The sequence below is a fragment of the Limanda limanda genome, chromosome 14, assembly GCF_963576545.1.
Source record: "Limanda limanda chromosome 14, fLimLim1.1, whole genome shotgun sequence".
NCBI classification, from domain to species: domain Eukaryota; kingdom Metazoa; phylum Chordata; class Actinopteri; order Pleuronectiformes; family Pleuronectidae; genus Limanda; species Limanda limanda.
In genome coordinates, this window is record NC_083649.1 from 21,453,938 (window position 1) to 21,469,979 (window position 16,042).

Consider the following 16,042-nt stretch of genomic DNA (forward strand, 5'->3'; position numbering starts at 1 on the left):
GTCTTTGCTTAAAATAAAATAGCTAATTTGAGATTTTAATATTTTGCAATGTCGAAATGGAAACAAATGGATTTTTTTTCAAATCCTTAAATGATCTAGACTATTTCAGTAAGTGAAACATCAATTCAATTGTTTCATAACACAATTAGATAATAGTGTTATGAAATGTTGAATTCAAATTTTAAACGGGAGCCAAAAACTAGAATGTTTGTCATAGCACCGAATGGCCAGAAGAGGTTTACAGAAACAGACTTGGGTTAAAAAAAAAAAGCAAATGTGCGTAACACAGTGTGTAGTCACTTTATTCCTAACCAGGACAATAGGCATTACCTAATACCTAGTACCTTATCCAAAAATAAATTGTCACCAAGTAGTTTTCTTGGGAGTTCACAAACAGGACTTAAAACAACAAAACAAACTCTATTATCTCAGAATCGCACGTTGTAAACATATTTGGCTCGGATCAAAAAGCATTCAGCTGCAAGACTAATAACAATATATTCAATCCGGTTGTATTAATATAAAATACATAGGCAGAAGGCAAACTTGTCAGTTCATATAATATAACAACCTTCATATGAAGCCAAACATGATCTATCATCTGAACAGTCTCTCCTGATAAAGGAGCTAATGATATATGACACTGCCTCAACCGCTCTTAACAGCTGTTATGAAGTGCCTTGACCAGTCTTTAAAACAATATCATAATCACACAAATTTAAGTCACAAAGGACTCGCAACTTGTTTTGCAACAGCAGAGCAGTGCAGTGAAGTGACCTTCACTGTCCACTTATGAGCATGAGCCAAAAATGAACTCTCCTATGTCCGCAAACTCAGTTAAGGTGTTAATAGCTTGACATATGAGTGTGAATATCACAAACATATATGTTACACTTAATCAAAAGTACTAGAAATATAATTTGTATTATTTATTCATTGTGAAGATGTTTCAAATGTATTGTTGGTATTAATACTATCTTAAATTGTTTGAATTTATTTTGTTAACCACATTTATGTCATATAACTTTTATTTAGAATTATTCTATTCAAAGTCATTAATTCATTATTGAAATAACTATTTAATGAAAAAATAAACAAAAGAGTAAAATTGTTGAATGTCTCCAGAATAACAAAAATTTAAACAAACTGTTTTGAGTGCAGTTGCAAACTCAAGATCTTCCTTTACTGATGGGAACCTGAGACGTAGAATGGCTGCACCAGCAACAAATGTCAATCTCATGTAACCATCAGCTGTCACCCTAACCATATTTGGCAAGTCTCGCTTTTTAACTTCTGCTTTGTAGGCAAAGCACATTCGATGCAAGCATTCCAATCCAGGTCTGTGAGAGTGGTAGACGACATATTGAACTCATGTTTTGTGAAATTAAATGATCTAGTCTAATGCATCAGACCACACAATTCCAAACATAGAGTACTGATATATCGCATGTTTATAAAAGTCACAGTAATCTTATATCTTCATTATCAATGTCTTGAGACCCATTTGATACAGTTTGACATGGTTGAGGTCAGTGGATGAGGAGGAAGACATCCAAGTGTAAGACATGCAAAAAAAAAGACATTTCCTGTTGCCACCAGGGGACGCTGTGATATTAAGTCATGATTTCAGTGCAGATGTCATCAGGCCGGGACTCTTGTCTCATGTGTGTAGTTTGGACACGATTGGACCGTGTATGTCCGAGATACAGAACCTTGTGTTTTGATGGCGTTTAATCAAACTTTGATGCCACGCCATGGTCACATGGTGTGAAGAAAAGTTGATCTTTTAAGTCAGTTTTTTTCTCCATCTTGTTGTGATGACACTCATCTAAATTTGAAGTTGATTTGATCAGGGCCGGCCCTGCCAATGTTGGCGCCCTTGGCGAGATTTCAGAATGGCGCCCCCCCCAACATACACACGCAAATTGTCATGCATCCCCAAGAACTTTTGGACTGTATACAGATGCACACACAGGCAGACAAAATTCTAAGCTATAAAAAATAATAAAAATATATAATAAAAATATAAAAAGTCTGAAATCAGCTGAACTGACAGCATATCATGTCATGTCGACAAAAATAAACATCAATGATGTCCACAATCGGGGTGATTCTACCTCTATATTGTTCTCCCCCCACACACACACACAAGAGAGTATATGCTTGTGTGTTTCTGTCTGTTTAGACACAACTGACAAATGTGTGGATTAAGCAGTGTTTGGCAATTTACTGAAAATTAGTAATTAGTTACAGTTACTAGTCACTTCTTTTAAAAGTAATGGAATCACCTCACCAGTTACTGTATATCAAAAGTAATTAGTTACTAGGGAAAGTAACTTTTATGTCTGCTTTTTAAATCTAATGAATATGAACAGTACGGAACCGTCAAACACAATAAACATATTTTTTAGACCTATTTATTGTAAACAGGGCAACAGGCCCATTTGTGGGTCATTTGGTACCGGGCCGCACAGAAAGAATAAACATTTTACATGTTTTCTGTTTTTTATCTAATATCCGCTAGTTTTTCAAAATAAGACCGTTTTATTTTGAAAAATTACCGGATCCTCTGCGTTATGACTCATGCTTTATGCATGTCAAGACGCTTGTCTCGGTCACGTCACTTTTTCGCTAAACTATATTGTATGTATATGTATGTGTATTCAATCATGTATTTAATATATCACTTATATCGTTTAAAATATATACATTTTCAGGGTGTTTTCCGGCCCGATTTGCTCGCGGCGAGCGAAATAGAACAGACCCCGAAACCATCGCTGCAGATCGCGAGCGGCCGAGGCGCTTCCCGCAGCTTCCCGCCACGACGCTGCCGGTGCGAACAGCCCGATTATTTAACATGGGCGCGGAAAGGAGGCGGACAGCTTTCGTGGCGCTTCTATCTCCGGTGCGTCCCCGGGTTTAGAAGATGATGTTGTGATGTGAATGTATTGGTTTATATTGCATGTGTCACGTCATGATAAATCAGTCCCTTGTGCCGCCCTCTCTGCATTTTGCGCCCTAGGCAACCGCCTACTTCGCCTATGCTAGGAGCCGCCCCTGGATTTGATCAAAGCCCTGGGACAAGTACGTCAAAGAATCACCACAATGGCCACTATATAGAAAATGGCGGACTTCCTGTTGCGTTTTTCATAATGCTCCTTGAGACTTTTTTTCATGACTGGTCACGATACACCTATGTCCCGATTTTGGTGAAAATCGGTTATGTGGAAACCTAGGGGCTGGTTCCAGGGGGCGCTGTTGAGCCATTTTGCTACGCCCATTTCAAATTACTCCAGAATACTAAAATATCCGCAGACCTTGAATTTCCTGCCAAGTTTCATAACTTGTTGAGCATGTCTAGACCCTCAAAAAGCCCCCAAAGGGAAATAATAATAAAAACCCTTACAGATTCAATAGGGCCTCTCACCATTCGGTGCTCGGGCCCTAATAAATAATAATAATAATCCTTACAATTTCAATAGGGTCTCACCTGACCTTTGATGTCAGTGCTCGGGCCCTAATTACTGTTCAAGTATACCTGAAAACCTAACCAAGAAATATTTCAAGCTTATTTGCTTTGGAGCCTTTCACACATATTTGGGCAGCTGAGTGAAAACCTGAGGCAATCATTGGAGGCCAGGTCTGTCCACATTTCTTCCCCTTATTCATATTTAATGGGCACACATAGAGAAGTGGTGCAGCCATTGTTGTCTGCTGCAGAGCACAGTCCATGTTCAGCCACCGACGGCAACTGTTCCTGTTGGTTCTCTGATAACAAATTCGTCAGACACTAAGACATATCTGCCTTTGCTGTGAGTGCTTATCCTCACACATCACTGGATGGTTGTCACTGAGATGGATCACAGAGAGGACGCACACGATGACGTACTGCAGTGTTAACTGAGGACAGACGATAATGTAATATACTGTGCGACACACGCTATGATTATGACACAGGGTTAAATATCCTCACTCTACACTAAAGGGATATGAGAATGGTTTGCATTTCAGTAGATGAACAACAGCTGACAACCCTGGCAGGCGTGTGTCAGCATGAGTCAGCCTCTGTGACTAAAATGCAATTCATCGCGGCACGGAAACCACAACTTCTTTCTTTTTGGGGGTTGGTTTATTTATCTATTTTGTGTGACAATTTTTATGCGTTACACAATGAATTAGTTTCAGCTATGTTATGTTATAATTGATTCATTCATTATTTGATGGTTTTCAGTGGCAGATTCAGGGGTGGGGCCAGAGGGCATTGGCCCCAGCTGAAAGCATTTGTTAGGCTTTTTTGAAAAACACAGTGTCCTTTAACAAAGAACAATTTTCTAAATCTATTCAATATGTGGCTCTGCTCAAAGAAAAAAAATCCTTGATTCACGACTGTATTGTTTGCTTCGTACAAAGGAAAATAGTAAAAAAAGAAAGAAATGCACTATTACCCCGGAGGAAAGAGTGACAGCTTCACACTGCTTGTTTTGTGCATCCAACAGCAACTTGTTTTTTTTTCACAAAATGTATGAGAATGAATGATTAAATAATTATAAGAAAAAGTTGGCAATTCTTCTTCTTATTGTTCTTATTTCTTATTTTCTAGTTTACAAATTGTTTATAATTACTGTATACAGACTATTGGGATAAAAGTTGAATATTCTATAAGCTTCATATGTATATGTATATATGTATACATATGTGTATATGTGTATGTATATGGGTATGTATATATATATATATACGTGTGTATATATGTACATGTTTATTTGAATGTATATACATATATGTATTTGTATGTGTCTGTTTGTATGTGTGTATATGAAAGTAGAATCCTCTGGTATTGGAATCTTGAGCTGCCGAATATAAATGTATTGCTGTAACAAAGTACAATATTTACCTGGCATGAACAAAATGTAGAAATACCCCAAATTTTCTATGTTGTTATGACTGAGTAAATTGACTACCTTTTACGACATGCTTTAACCTTCAGTCCACTGTAAACACGGCACAGTTTATGAGACTTTAAACCTGCAGTGAGTGTTGGACAAAGGAAAGTGTGCCTCCAATGTGTGCTGCAGCCTCTGAGCCTACTTTCTCTTCCCTGTGGCAGCCGTGGGGGAAGTTCATGGCAAGTTCATTTAGTTTCTTGGCAACAGCTTCAGCCTTGCAGCACAACACAGGCTGACACCCCGGGATAAGGGGCAGAATGTCCTCCCTCGCAGTGAAAAATCACCCCCCCCCATATTTAAAGTCTCTTGCAGCCCTCGTCTGTCTCAAGGCAGTTTTGTGGACGCTTGTCCCTGCAGAGCCCATGTCAGAGGGGGCCACATCAGAGTGGTTGGATGTAGGCATGGCGTGACCAGATCCTTATCAAAGACAATCTGCGAGCCCTGCTTGGGGTAGAGTTTTATCCTGGTTTGACCTTTGAGATGCTCATTTCAGTTTAGCCTTTGTGTGTGCTTGTAATTTATGCATTGATTTTGTTTTCATTCAGCAGTGCGTAGATGACGCTGCTGGGCTTCTTGTTATTTCACCTGCACAAAGTCCAGGCGCACATATAAAAGATACTCGTTGCCAAACAATAAATGTTCCCGGCACTTTTCATGCTTTGTGCTGTTGGAGTACCACTCATAGGTTGCTGTGGTTTGAGAGGATCATCCAATTTAATCAGAGCAAATCGTGCACCCCATGGTCACAGGCAGTGTTCATGCTGGTACAAAATCAGCAGCAGGAAAAAGACACACTTCAATTAATGTTTAGCACAGAAAAGAAAAAAATACTCTATTCCGACACCTTTGTCCCCCACGTGTGACCTTTCCATTAGTTCATATTGCTCATGTTTTCCCAGCAGGCCTGTGTGTTTCATTGGGAGAGTGCTGACTCTCCCGATCCAGCGTCCCTCTGGGGTTCAGGGTGGAAACAACGGCTTAATACTAATGAGATTCTCTTCTCCTCTCTCACCGCAACCCCTGGGATCCCACCATCACTCCAGGAGTTTCCCCTGGAGAGGGCCTGTTTAACACATGAGCGCAGTGGAATCATGAGCATCACACTGTAGCTTCTGTCTCCATGTAGTGAGAGCAAATCATTGTTATAATAGTTATTCATTTATCTAATGGAAAAAAATGTAAACTCCTCCATTTGTCCTGTTTAAATGTGAAGGATGAGATACATTTCCTGTCAGTTGAGCAGCTCAGTCCCGTCTGAGTCAGCATCGTGTCACACGATACAACCAGTTTATATTATGCTCTAATATAAATAATTTAAAGTAAATACTTCTTCTTGTAAAGGATGAGGCACTTGTTACTGTGGAATTATACATATAGGACAGGTGGTGTATATCTCCCCCTGCTGGAAGAAAAGCGTCAATGCACATAGTGTGCTACAGTTTTTCTCCATTGATGTCATGCACTTCTGCCAACTTTGTTTCTGTCAATGCCATTTCAAAACATACGTTTTTTAATGACCTCTGCTCACACTAAAAGAGATAAATCTATTTATATTTAGTATTCATATTCACTCATTCATATATAAAACTTTTGACTCGATTTTCCGAAGCAGTGCGTCTTGAATTAACCAGACAGAACTAGGATTAGTCCATGGAGAAAACTGTGTTTCAGTATGTTAGCTGGTTGTATGATTAACCATCTTGTTCACCAGATTCTATTCTGGTAATTTAAACCTGTTTGGATAAGTGTTTTAGCCTAATTATTAGTATTAGCCTAAAGGGTTTGGCATTTAGTTGTGATGGTTTGGGAGTGCAGTCTGCCAGTGAGTGTCTTTGCTAGGATACAAGTACAAGAGTGTGTTTGGTGTGTGTGTAGATAATTCTAGATGTTTTATTTGCTGCTCTGCATTACAATTAGGAGAAACATTGTCACTTGCATAACCCAATTTCTAACAAGAACAAAAAAAGGGTTTTGCCCACCCACCCTGCCTGGTGTCCAAATATGCAGAGCACTTTATTAAATGTGGCCAGGTTTCAATTGATCCGAGACTGAATCCCCTGAATGGAACTTTGTTTACAATCGGCAAAGCAACAACAAATTACATCATTAAAAACAACCTGCTGGTTATTCAAGATAAACAACACATCAGGTTCCACTGGGACAATATCATTAAAAAAAATGACACAGCCTCTGAATAAATAACAAGATAAATAATCTTTATTTCCACGTCTTTGTCATTTATAAAATTATGTGTCCACAATTAATATTAACAAGGCAATACAGAGAATCCTTTTAATTTCTCAGAGGTGGAACTCAGGCTCTAGAGACTGTTTACTTGTCTTTACAGACAAAGACAAAAGGAACTATACTATTTAAATGTTACTGATATGAAACTGATCACTCCTACACTGTTAGTGAGGGGGGGTTATTGATTTATTGATGGTAGATTGACTAAGAACCATGCTGGATTGTCGCAGGTCTCCAGAGCCTGCATCCACAACAAAACCCTTCAATGTACAGTCGTAAAACTTCATAAGCCAGGAATCATCACTGCTTATCACATCAGTGTAAACCAGACACAGTTCATTCACAAGTTCCTGAACATTCTCACACTGGACAATTATCACTGAAAAGATCAGCGTCCTCATCATTGATTAGCGTAAGCTTCTTGTCTATCTTTAACATGATAACGTCAGATTCTTTTATCCCTACAGTAAAAGACACAAAACCCCAGAAACTGTAAAAACCAAACGGGAACAATGAAGAAACGGCTTTAATATTCAACAAAAAAAACTAAAAGAAAAACGTGCTCAAAGCAAAAATAAAGAATGTTTTTTTTTTTGGAAGTCTCTCTGTGGTCGGCGAGCTGATTTCAATGACGCAAGTTATCAAAAAAGAAAAATTATTATATGCTGTATAGGCTACTATAACAGTAAAAGGGTTCCATGCGATCATATTCTCCTCTTCTGTACAGAGTTGAGGATTCAGTAGTAAAGAACAAGGCTATACAGACCTATAGTGCCAGAATGTTACAGAGCCGTGGAGAGCTGGGACAGGGATGGGTGGTCTGCTGGTTGGAACAGAGGTGCCACATTGTCACAGTGGTGAAAATAATATTATTAATAATAATAATAAATTGAAAAAGTCACCACTGTTTATGGCAAGTATAATAAAAAAAACTGCTTCTGGACATTAACATTAAAGGAATAAGTCCACATTTAAATCCTGACTAGGTTATTGGTGCTGTTCAAAGTATTTCCGAATCAGGGTATTTGTTTCTGGGGATGTGTTGTTGTTTATCGTCCTCAGATGGCTGGGAAATATCTGGACTCCATGATGTCACACCAAAAGGTTTGGCTAGTTCTCCTGATGTAAGAAAATCACAAAACGACTAAATAGAATGTACTGTAAGCAATATCAGGCTGTCGAAATTTTTAAGAAGGATTTGCCTTTAGATTTTAAACCATGAAATGAGCACCGCTTAGTGAAATAAGGACTGGAAGCAAAAAGTAGGTCAGAAAAAGAATAAAGGTCTGCACACTATGTCAATAACTTCTGGTTTGATAACTTAAAAAATTAATTGTCCAGATCTACATTATTCTACAGCTGCAGTAAAGCAGGGCCACAACATATTCTTTGCAGCCCCTTTTCTTTGCAGCCCCTTTTCTCAGTAAATGAACTTTATCAACCAAATCACCATAGAAAACTGTAAAAATGCCTGTTATCATATAGCTGTGCACAATGTCCTGTTTTGTGTGACCAGCAAAATAATATTTACTGTAATGACAGATAGTTGCAATTTTTTCAATGAACTAACAATCACAACTTTAGACGTCTATGATCAAATGAACTATACAGGAAGCAGTTGATGCAGTGAGATCTTTTCCCTATTTTTCATCCAGTACCTTTACAACTTTTTTTTGTTTTTTTTTTAAATGTGCACACACTCTCCTCTCCTGGTAAGACCAAGAAACACCCCCGACCCAGTCCACAGAGCGCCAGGGCCCAACACAAGACCCTTAATTAAGACTTTGAGACACAATCCACACCACCGTGGGTTCATTCAGTCAAATACATTATTATTTATTAATCACAAAACAATACCCAAGTGAAGGAGCGCTTAAGCACTGAAAGAGCAGGAGGAGCTGAGGGAGCAGCGCACAAAGCACGAGAGAGAGAAAGAAAAAAAAAATAGTTTCCTATTGAACACGCCTCAGTCCAGGAGGACATTCAGAGTCTGTTATCACGGTCAGGAGTGGCGGCAGTACAAAGGTAATTAAAGGCTATAGCAGGAACACATTCATTTGGACCACATATTCAATGTGGAGGTGCAGTGAGCTGTATAAGGCATGGATGTTGGATGTGTCGAGTACATAAGCGAGACAATCAGGCAGTTGTCATTTTTCTTAACTTACTTTATCTACATCTACCGTGACTGAAAATCCTGTCGAGTCAAATCAATTCAAGTAAGGCTTGCACACACACACACACACACATACACACAAACACCTTAGCACTGCTGTAGGGTTCCAAATAACTAACTTGAAATTAGCGGTACTTGGTATCGTATCGTAATGTATTCATGCTCAGGTCCACCTTTACTTTAGATGTCGGACAGCCCAGCAGATGGATGTCAGAGTGAGGCTGACAACTACACTACTAAGATTTATTTATTTTTTTTAAATTTTCCTTTTGTTTTTGTGTTTGTTTGTTTGTTGTGTGAGCTGACCGCAGCCCCTCAAAAAGAAAGAGCCGGAGGAAGCCTAAAGCTATTCACACCTTTAGGTGGTGGTGGTGGGTGAGGGGGGGTTCCACACCTCCACACACCGACTCGAGAGCCAGGTTAACACGTGCCCACAGCTGCCACCTCGACAGAGAGTGATAAAGCGAGACGGCGAGAGAGCAAGATGGGCAAAGGGAGAGTAAGTTTGCATGAAATACAATCAACAGGAGTTCTTATGTGGTGAGAGCAAAGGGCGTTGAAGGAGCAGATTAAATACGATTGTGTTGTTCTGATGATACCGTGCTCCTGCACAGCTGGAAATCCACCGCCAGTGGTGTGGGTGGCCGGAGGCTTGGGGGGGGGGGTTACCATGAGATACAACACTCCTATGGACACATACGAATGATGGCTCTCTTCACTGATCTGACATTCTTGCCGATGTTCTTCTCTTGCCAGAGCGTACACTGGTCTCTTCTCCACAGCGGGCTTCACCTCTCCATCTCTCTTTCAATCTCTGTGCCGATTTCAAACCCACTCTCCTCCGACCCACTACTAACAAAATCCATCCCCCTGTTCTCCGTCTCCTACCCTCTCCAAAGTCCAGTTACTGCACCATTATGTTTGTACTGTACAGTCAAAAAAGAAAAAACAATGAGCGGAAATCTTTAAAAAGCAGAGCCCTGGGCAGTTTATCTATTTTTTTCCCTTTTTTTGCAGTTGTTTCTCACTCTCGCAGCTAAAGACAGTCCTGCATCTGCCTGTTCTCACACACACACACACACACACACGCTATTCAACTCCTCACACACTTGTACAAAGCCATGCTCGCAGGAACACACACACGCTCGCCTTTTCTTGCACTCATGCAAACCCTGCTCATCTCTAGTGGTGGTCTGACGGACATGCAGGAGTCGGGGGAAAGAGGACAAGGGGTTAGGAAAGATTTCCTAGCTCATAAAGGGAAGAGGGTGAGCGTGTGTCTAACTGAGTGAGTGTGTTGAGGGAGAGGTCTTAGTTCAGCTTCCATCTCCTCCGATATTTCTTTTCATCATCAACTGAAAAACACAAAATGAAAACAGAGAATTTAGGGACCAGTGACTAGTGCGGTTAGTCTACAGCTGTTAGTGTCTACAGGACAGAAAAGCAATGAAGAGATTGGAAATAAAAGTACCTTTTCACAGAAGGTGAGATTTAAAGAATTTAGGCTGATTAAGAAATAAAGGAAATAGAAAAAGAGTAGAGGAGACAAGTTAGTAAAGGTCAATTCTGAAGGTCAACACAACTATTTATTGATTTTAAGAAGCTTCAGATACATAAAATCAGATGTTTTATAGGTTGATTTATTGGAAAAGTGGAAACAAAAGGACACAACATACCTTCTAGATGGTTCCTGGAGATATATTTCAGCACCTCATCAAGGAGAATGACCGGAATGGAAATCTTCAAGACCACCATCCACTGGTACCAGTGCAGGGGGGTCACCTGGAAGATCAACTGAAGGACAGATGGAATCAGATGTTAGAGACAATGTCCAATGGAGCATTTTCTGTAAGAAAACACAAGGAAATCTAAGAATGAATGAACATTCTAACACAAAGGCATAAACAGTGCAGAAACAGAAAATCCGACAGATGTTGAAACGCGCTACAGACATAGGAACACGCTACAGCAGTGAAAAACACTGAAGATAAGGAAACACGCAACAAACATAGAAACACTACAGATGAAGAAACATGCTACAGATGTAGAAACACGCTAGAGATGAAGAAACATGCTACAGATGTAGAAACGCACTATAGATGAAGAAACATGCTACAGATGTAGAAACACATTAAAGATGAAGAAACATGCTACAGATGTAGAAACACATTAAAGATGAAGAAACATGCTACAGATGTAGAAACGCACTATAGATGAAGAAACATGCTACAGATGTAGAAACATTCTACAGATATAGAAAGATGCTACAAATATAGAAACACGCTGCAGATGCAGAAAACACAACAAATGCTGAACAGGGAAATAAGTTAAAACAACATGCGTTTCCAGGGGACACTAAAACATGATGAACGCACCAAACGTATTTAGAAACCATTGGAAACGTCTCTTGTTTGGCCTGAATCAAAGGTTTCACGGTGCCCACATTTGCAGACTGAGCCCTGTGCCGGACCAGGAGGGGATGAAATGAGCTGTGAGATGGGATTTTTAAACCCTCATGTGTTTCCATGGAGACTAACTCAAATTCCTAATCCCTGTGATTTATTTCAAAGTATTTTTCTGAGTGGTTCTTCACAGTATTGATATTTTGGTAACCTTATATTAGGGAACACAAATTGACCATTAACTAGTTGCTGATTAGCATGCATATTAGTAGCATATTGGCTCTTTATTATTCATTATGAAGCACTTTTTTTAATACCTTATTCTGCATGACCTTATTCTACAACTACTGGGCCATTAACTAACAGTTTTCCCTTAATAACCTCCTAATTACTGCTTATTGATGCCACCCGAATATCATTTTAGTTTTACCACTAGCAAAATGGACTTTGTTGCCATTCAAAAATGCGCCTAGATTGCTGAAGGCAAAAACTACTAATATGGAAGTATTATGACTACAAGCAATCCTGCGAGCCCCTTCCTCTTCGTTCCTCCGACAAAAAGCATCCCCCCCCCGAAAATGTACACTCTGCAAACGAACCAAACCACGGCTCAATTAATATGAACAGAGACCACCTCTTTTGGTTGGATAACATTTTGGTCTGTTGGTCTGGACAATAGTTAGAGCCACCTTTCACACTTGTTAGTTTTTCATTCGGATTAAACTCAAAAGTCTGAAGGTCCAGAACAAACAAGTTATTCCGAGTCCCAGTGAATTGAACCTTCAGTGCCACCATATGTTCCTCTCAAGGTATTTTATGTCTATAGAAACAGTCAAAGACAAGTTCAACTTGCTTTAACAACATGACATATGAATATTATCATTATATGTATTTTTACGATATTTACATAGATAGATAAATTAGGCTCAGTGGCAGCTGCACAGTCCCTTTCACCTTTCAACAACTGCCCTGTGTACTCACCGGCAGAGGCTCCACATGGAGGATTAAGAAGTGGAGGGAGAGGGAGAGGATGATGGCTCCCAGCAGCCAGATGTTGACCCAGGGAGGCATCCTGATCAGAGACTGGTTCTCAGACAAACTGTCAGGGAGAATTTTTTCATAGATCAAAACATGTTGACAGTTCAGCTCGTGTTGCCAAGATCAAACAAGGACATTCTGGCAAGCTCACGGATTTCATTTATTTCTCATAGGACAATTACATGCGTGATAAGTTCACATTTAATTAGAGAAGTTTATCTCTAAATGTCACAAATGCATCATAACAACACATCTCCCTTCTTCTAGCAACCACGGAAACAAGGGTCCCCTCTTGATTTTGGATAAAATGCACTTTCACTGGTCAGACACTCCTTTAATTTAACCTTCCCTCTTTCAGATTCTTTCCTAAGTGAGACATTAGAATTTGTTTCTATAGGGAGCTACTGACAGACTTGCTCCATGAGCGTTTCTGGCAAAAACACATGGAGTTTTCCACTCACACCACTGTTCCTTTTATTTCCTGTCTCCTCAAAAAAGGCATTATTCCATTTCTTAAGACGTGTGACCCAAGCCTGATTCATTTGCCCCATCCACCAAATGCAGTATATTAAAAACATGGTCTTTATAAACAGCAACATGAAGTCATTTAGCAGTGAATGGCATGGATGCTTGTGATAGACGTGTTTTTTTAGCGCATTGGTAAGTGTGCCGTTATCCATCAGGCTGTTTTGTTGGACGACAGTGTCTCTTCTGGCCGACAGCTGTGACGTTCCAGATCGGTTTACCTCGACATCATAACATAAAATGACTGACCTGTTGAGTGAGTTGAACATTTCAATAGTGACCAGCACAGACAGGGCCATCGTTGTGGGGTAGCGGGATTCAAACACCTCGCAGTCTATGCCTTCGAACATGGGGTTGACCTCAGTACACTGCATGAAATGTCTCTGTAGAGAGAGACAGACAAAGAGTGTGTTAGTGCGAGTGTGTGCATGTGTGTCACCAGGACCTCGGTGACCTGGTTTGATGGAGCACATAACAGCTGCAGAACTTTTGGCCTTGTTCCTGCCCTGTGTGCAATCAAACCACCGGGGTCTTACGACTCTTTCTATTTCCGTACACAGCTGGGATCCCAGAGCATCACTGAGTCCAACAGGAGCGGATGTAGAGAAGACAAGGGGGGGGGGGGGGGGGGGGTAATGTCTTGCAACTCACCAGCTGATAGAAAGTTACTTCTGGGCCTTCTTCATCATACAGGTACCACCATGTGGCAGCGCCCACCGTTCCAAGACCCACATATCCTACAGGAAGTCAGAGACATACGTGTTCACCAGATGTCATTTTACACAAACATTGAGTCAAATATTCAGGGGAGAATCCAGGGGAGGGGCAAGAGGGGCACTGACTCCAGCTGCAATCCGATTGGCCCTTGATATGCCCCTGTCCCCTCATTAGTCATTCACTAACAATTAAAATGACAATTTGTTTTGAGTTTTTGTTTTCTAATCTTCTTTGTAGTACAAAATGTGCTTAAACAAGAAACAGATTTCAAAATATGTTCAACGTTGTGTGGTTTTGCACTTAAATGAGCACTTTACTGAATCAGTAATTGTTCATTAATGTTGGACATGTAATTGGCCCCTCTGTGTGAATTGTTGCCCCTTACCGGTCCCTGATTTAGAGAAATCCTAGATCCGTTACTGCAAACAATCTTATATCTCAACTTGTTACAATGCTTGACTGTAGGTGAGTTTTAAAATGATGTCACTGCAAGATATTTGTGCAAAGGGTAGAAAAAAATCATAGCTTCAGGAGATATTAACTTCAGTAGTTTTGAGCTTTTAATTGCCTCTTTATGCTAGAATATCATGATGCATAACTTTAGACTTCCGGTGAGTCGCATAATTTCTAAATACTGGAAAAGCCCATATAAATATAAGCTGCCATGACATTGAAGGACTGTGTTTTCTACCCTTTTACTGCCTAAACATCCACCATTTGACTGGAGACCTGTTTACAGGATGTCAGAGTCACTGATTATCAGTAATATTACCTCCAATAGCCAGGTATCTGAAGAAGAGCCAGCCAGAGATGAGAGGCTCCTTCGGGTTGCGTGGTGGTTTGTCCATGATGTCCAGGTCTGGAGGGTTAAAGCCCAGGGCGGTGGCGGGCAGGCCGTCGGTCACCAGATTAACCCACAGCAGCTGCACTGGAATCAAAGCTTCGGGGAGACCCAGGATGGCGGTCAGGAAGATGCTGGAGATTGACAAAGAGGAGACACGCACTACGTCAGCCGAGGAGGTCCGACTGAAGGTAAAGCCTGCTTGACGACTCTAACTGTGTGTTTGCCCGTTTTCCTCACCAGACGACCTCCCCCACGTTAGAGGAGATGAGGTATCTGATGAACTGCTTCATGTTGTTGTAGATGGCTCTGCCCTCCTCCACGGCAGCCACGATGGTGGAGAAGTTATCGTCAGACAGCACCATCTCAGATGCAGACTTGGCTACCGCGGTTCCCGAGCCCATGGCGATGCCGATCTCGGCTTTCTTCAGGGCCGGGGCGTCATTCACACCATCTCCTGTCTGCGACATGAAGGGAATGACTTGTATCGTTAATGCAGAATCAGAAACACAGGATTATGTTTCAATTCCTGATAAATAAAACAATAAAAAACACTGATATGAATGAAAGATTCTTTCAGGACTATTTTCTGAGGCTGCAACACCAACTCTAAACATGATATTTTCTGGTACTACTTTTAAAAGATCAGAGGGACATTTTCTATGGATCAGAATCTTATCATAAACCAGTGTTGAGGTCTCGCCGCAGTGGGAGATTTTGTGGACTCAAACACTTCTCCCAACCCTCCATCGGCATAGTGGTGAGTAGATCATGAGTAAATAAAATTTCGGTGAACTATCCCTTTAATCCATGCCTTAAAGCATGTGGGGTGCCTCTTTTGTGCCAACAGCCATCCGACTGCATAACAACACAGCACCCAGAGTTTAAGACTTATATCCATTACTGCACATACTGCTGCACATACTGTATATTGCATATTCCAGAGAATTTTGGAAAAATGTCACATTACACAACTTATCTTTCTACTGCATACTTATAAAACAGCCCAATATTGTATAAAGTGTTTCTATTTTTATCTTTTTCATTATGGATTCTGTTTCAATTCTTATTTCTTACTAAATATTCCCCATGTGCCTCTGTTTCCTTGTGCTGCTTTGTCAACTTTGAATATCCTCTACCGAGGATCAAT

At 40.4% G+C, this 16,042-nt stretch overlaps 1 protein-coding gene across 1 annotated transcript in view; it reads right to left on the reverse strand.

Annotated features, from left to right (window-relative positions):
• Nucleotides 1-7,145: 7,145 nt before the first annotated feature.
• atp2a3 (ATPase sarcoplasmic/endoplasmic reticulum Ca2+ transporting 3) overlaps nucleotides 7,146-16,042 on the reverse strand; it is a 48,478-nt gene continuing 39,581 nt past the window's right edge. Inside the window, exons 15-21 of the mRNA XM_061086158.1 lie at nucleotides 15,133-15,353; nucleotides 14,824-15,026; nucleotides 13,986-14,071; nucleotides 13,584-13,717; nucleotides 12,753-12,870; nucleotides 11,046-11,163; nucleotides 7,146-10,724 (exon numbers count right to left, since the gene is read on the reverse strand). Of these exons, the coding sequence (XP_060942141.1) occupies nucleotides 10,681-10,724; nucleotides 11,046-11,163; nucleotides 12,753-12,870; nucleotides 13,584-13,717; nucleotides 13,986-14,071; nucleotides 14,824-15,026; nucleotides 15,133-15,353 (924 nt within the window). The 3' untranslated portion in view covers nucleotides 7,146-10,680. The remainder of the gene's footprint in view (nucleotides 10,725-11,045; nucleotides 11,164-12,752; nucleotides 12,871-13,583; nucleotides 13,718-13,985; nucleotides 14,072-14,823; nucleotides 15,027-15,132; nucleotides 15,354-16,042) is intronic.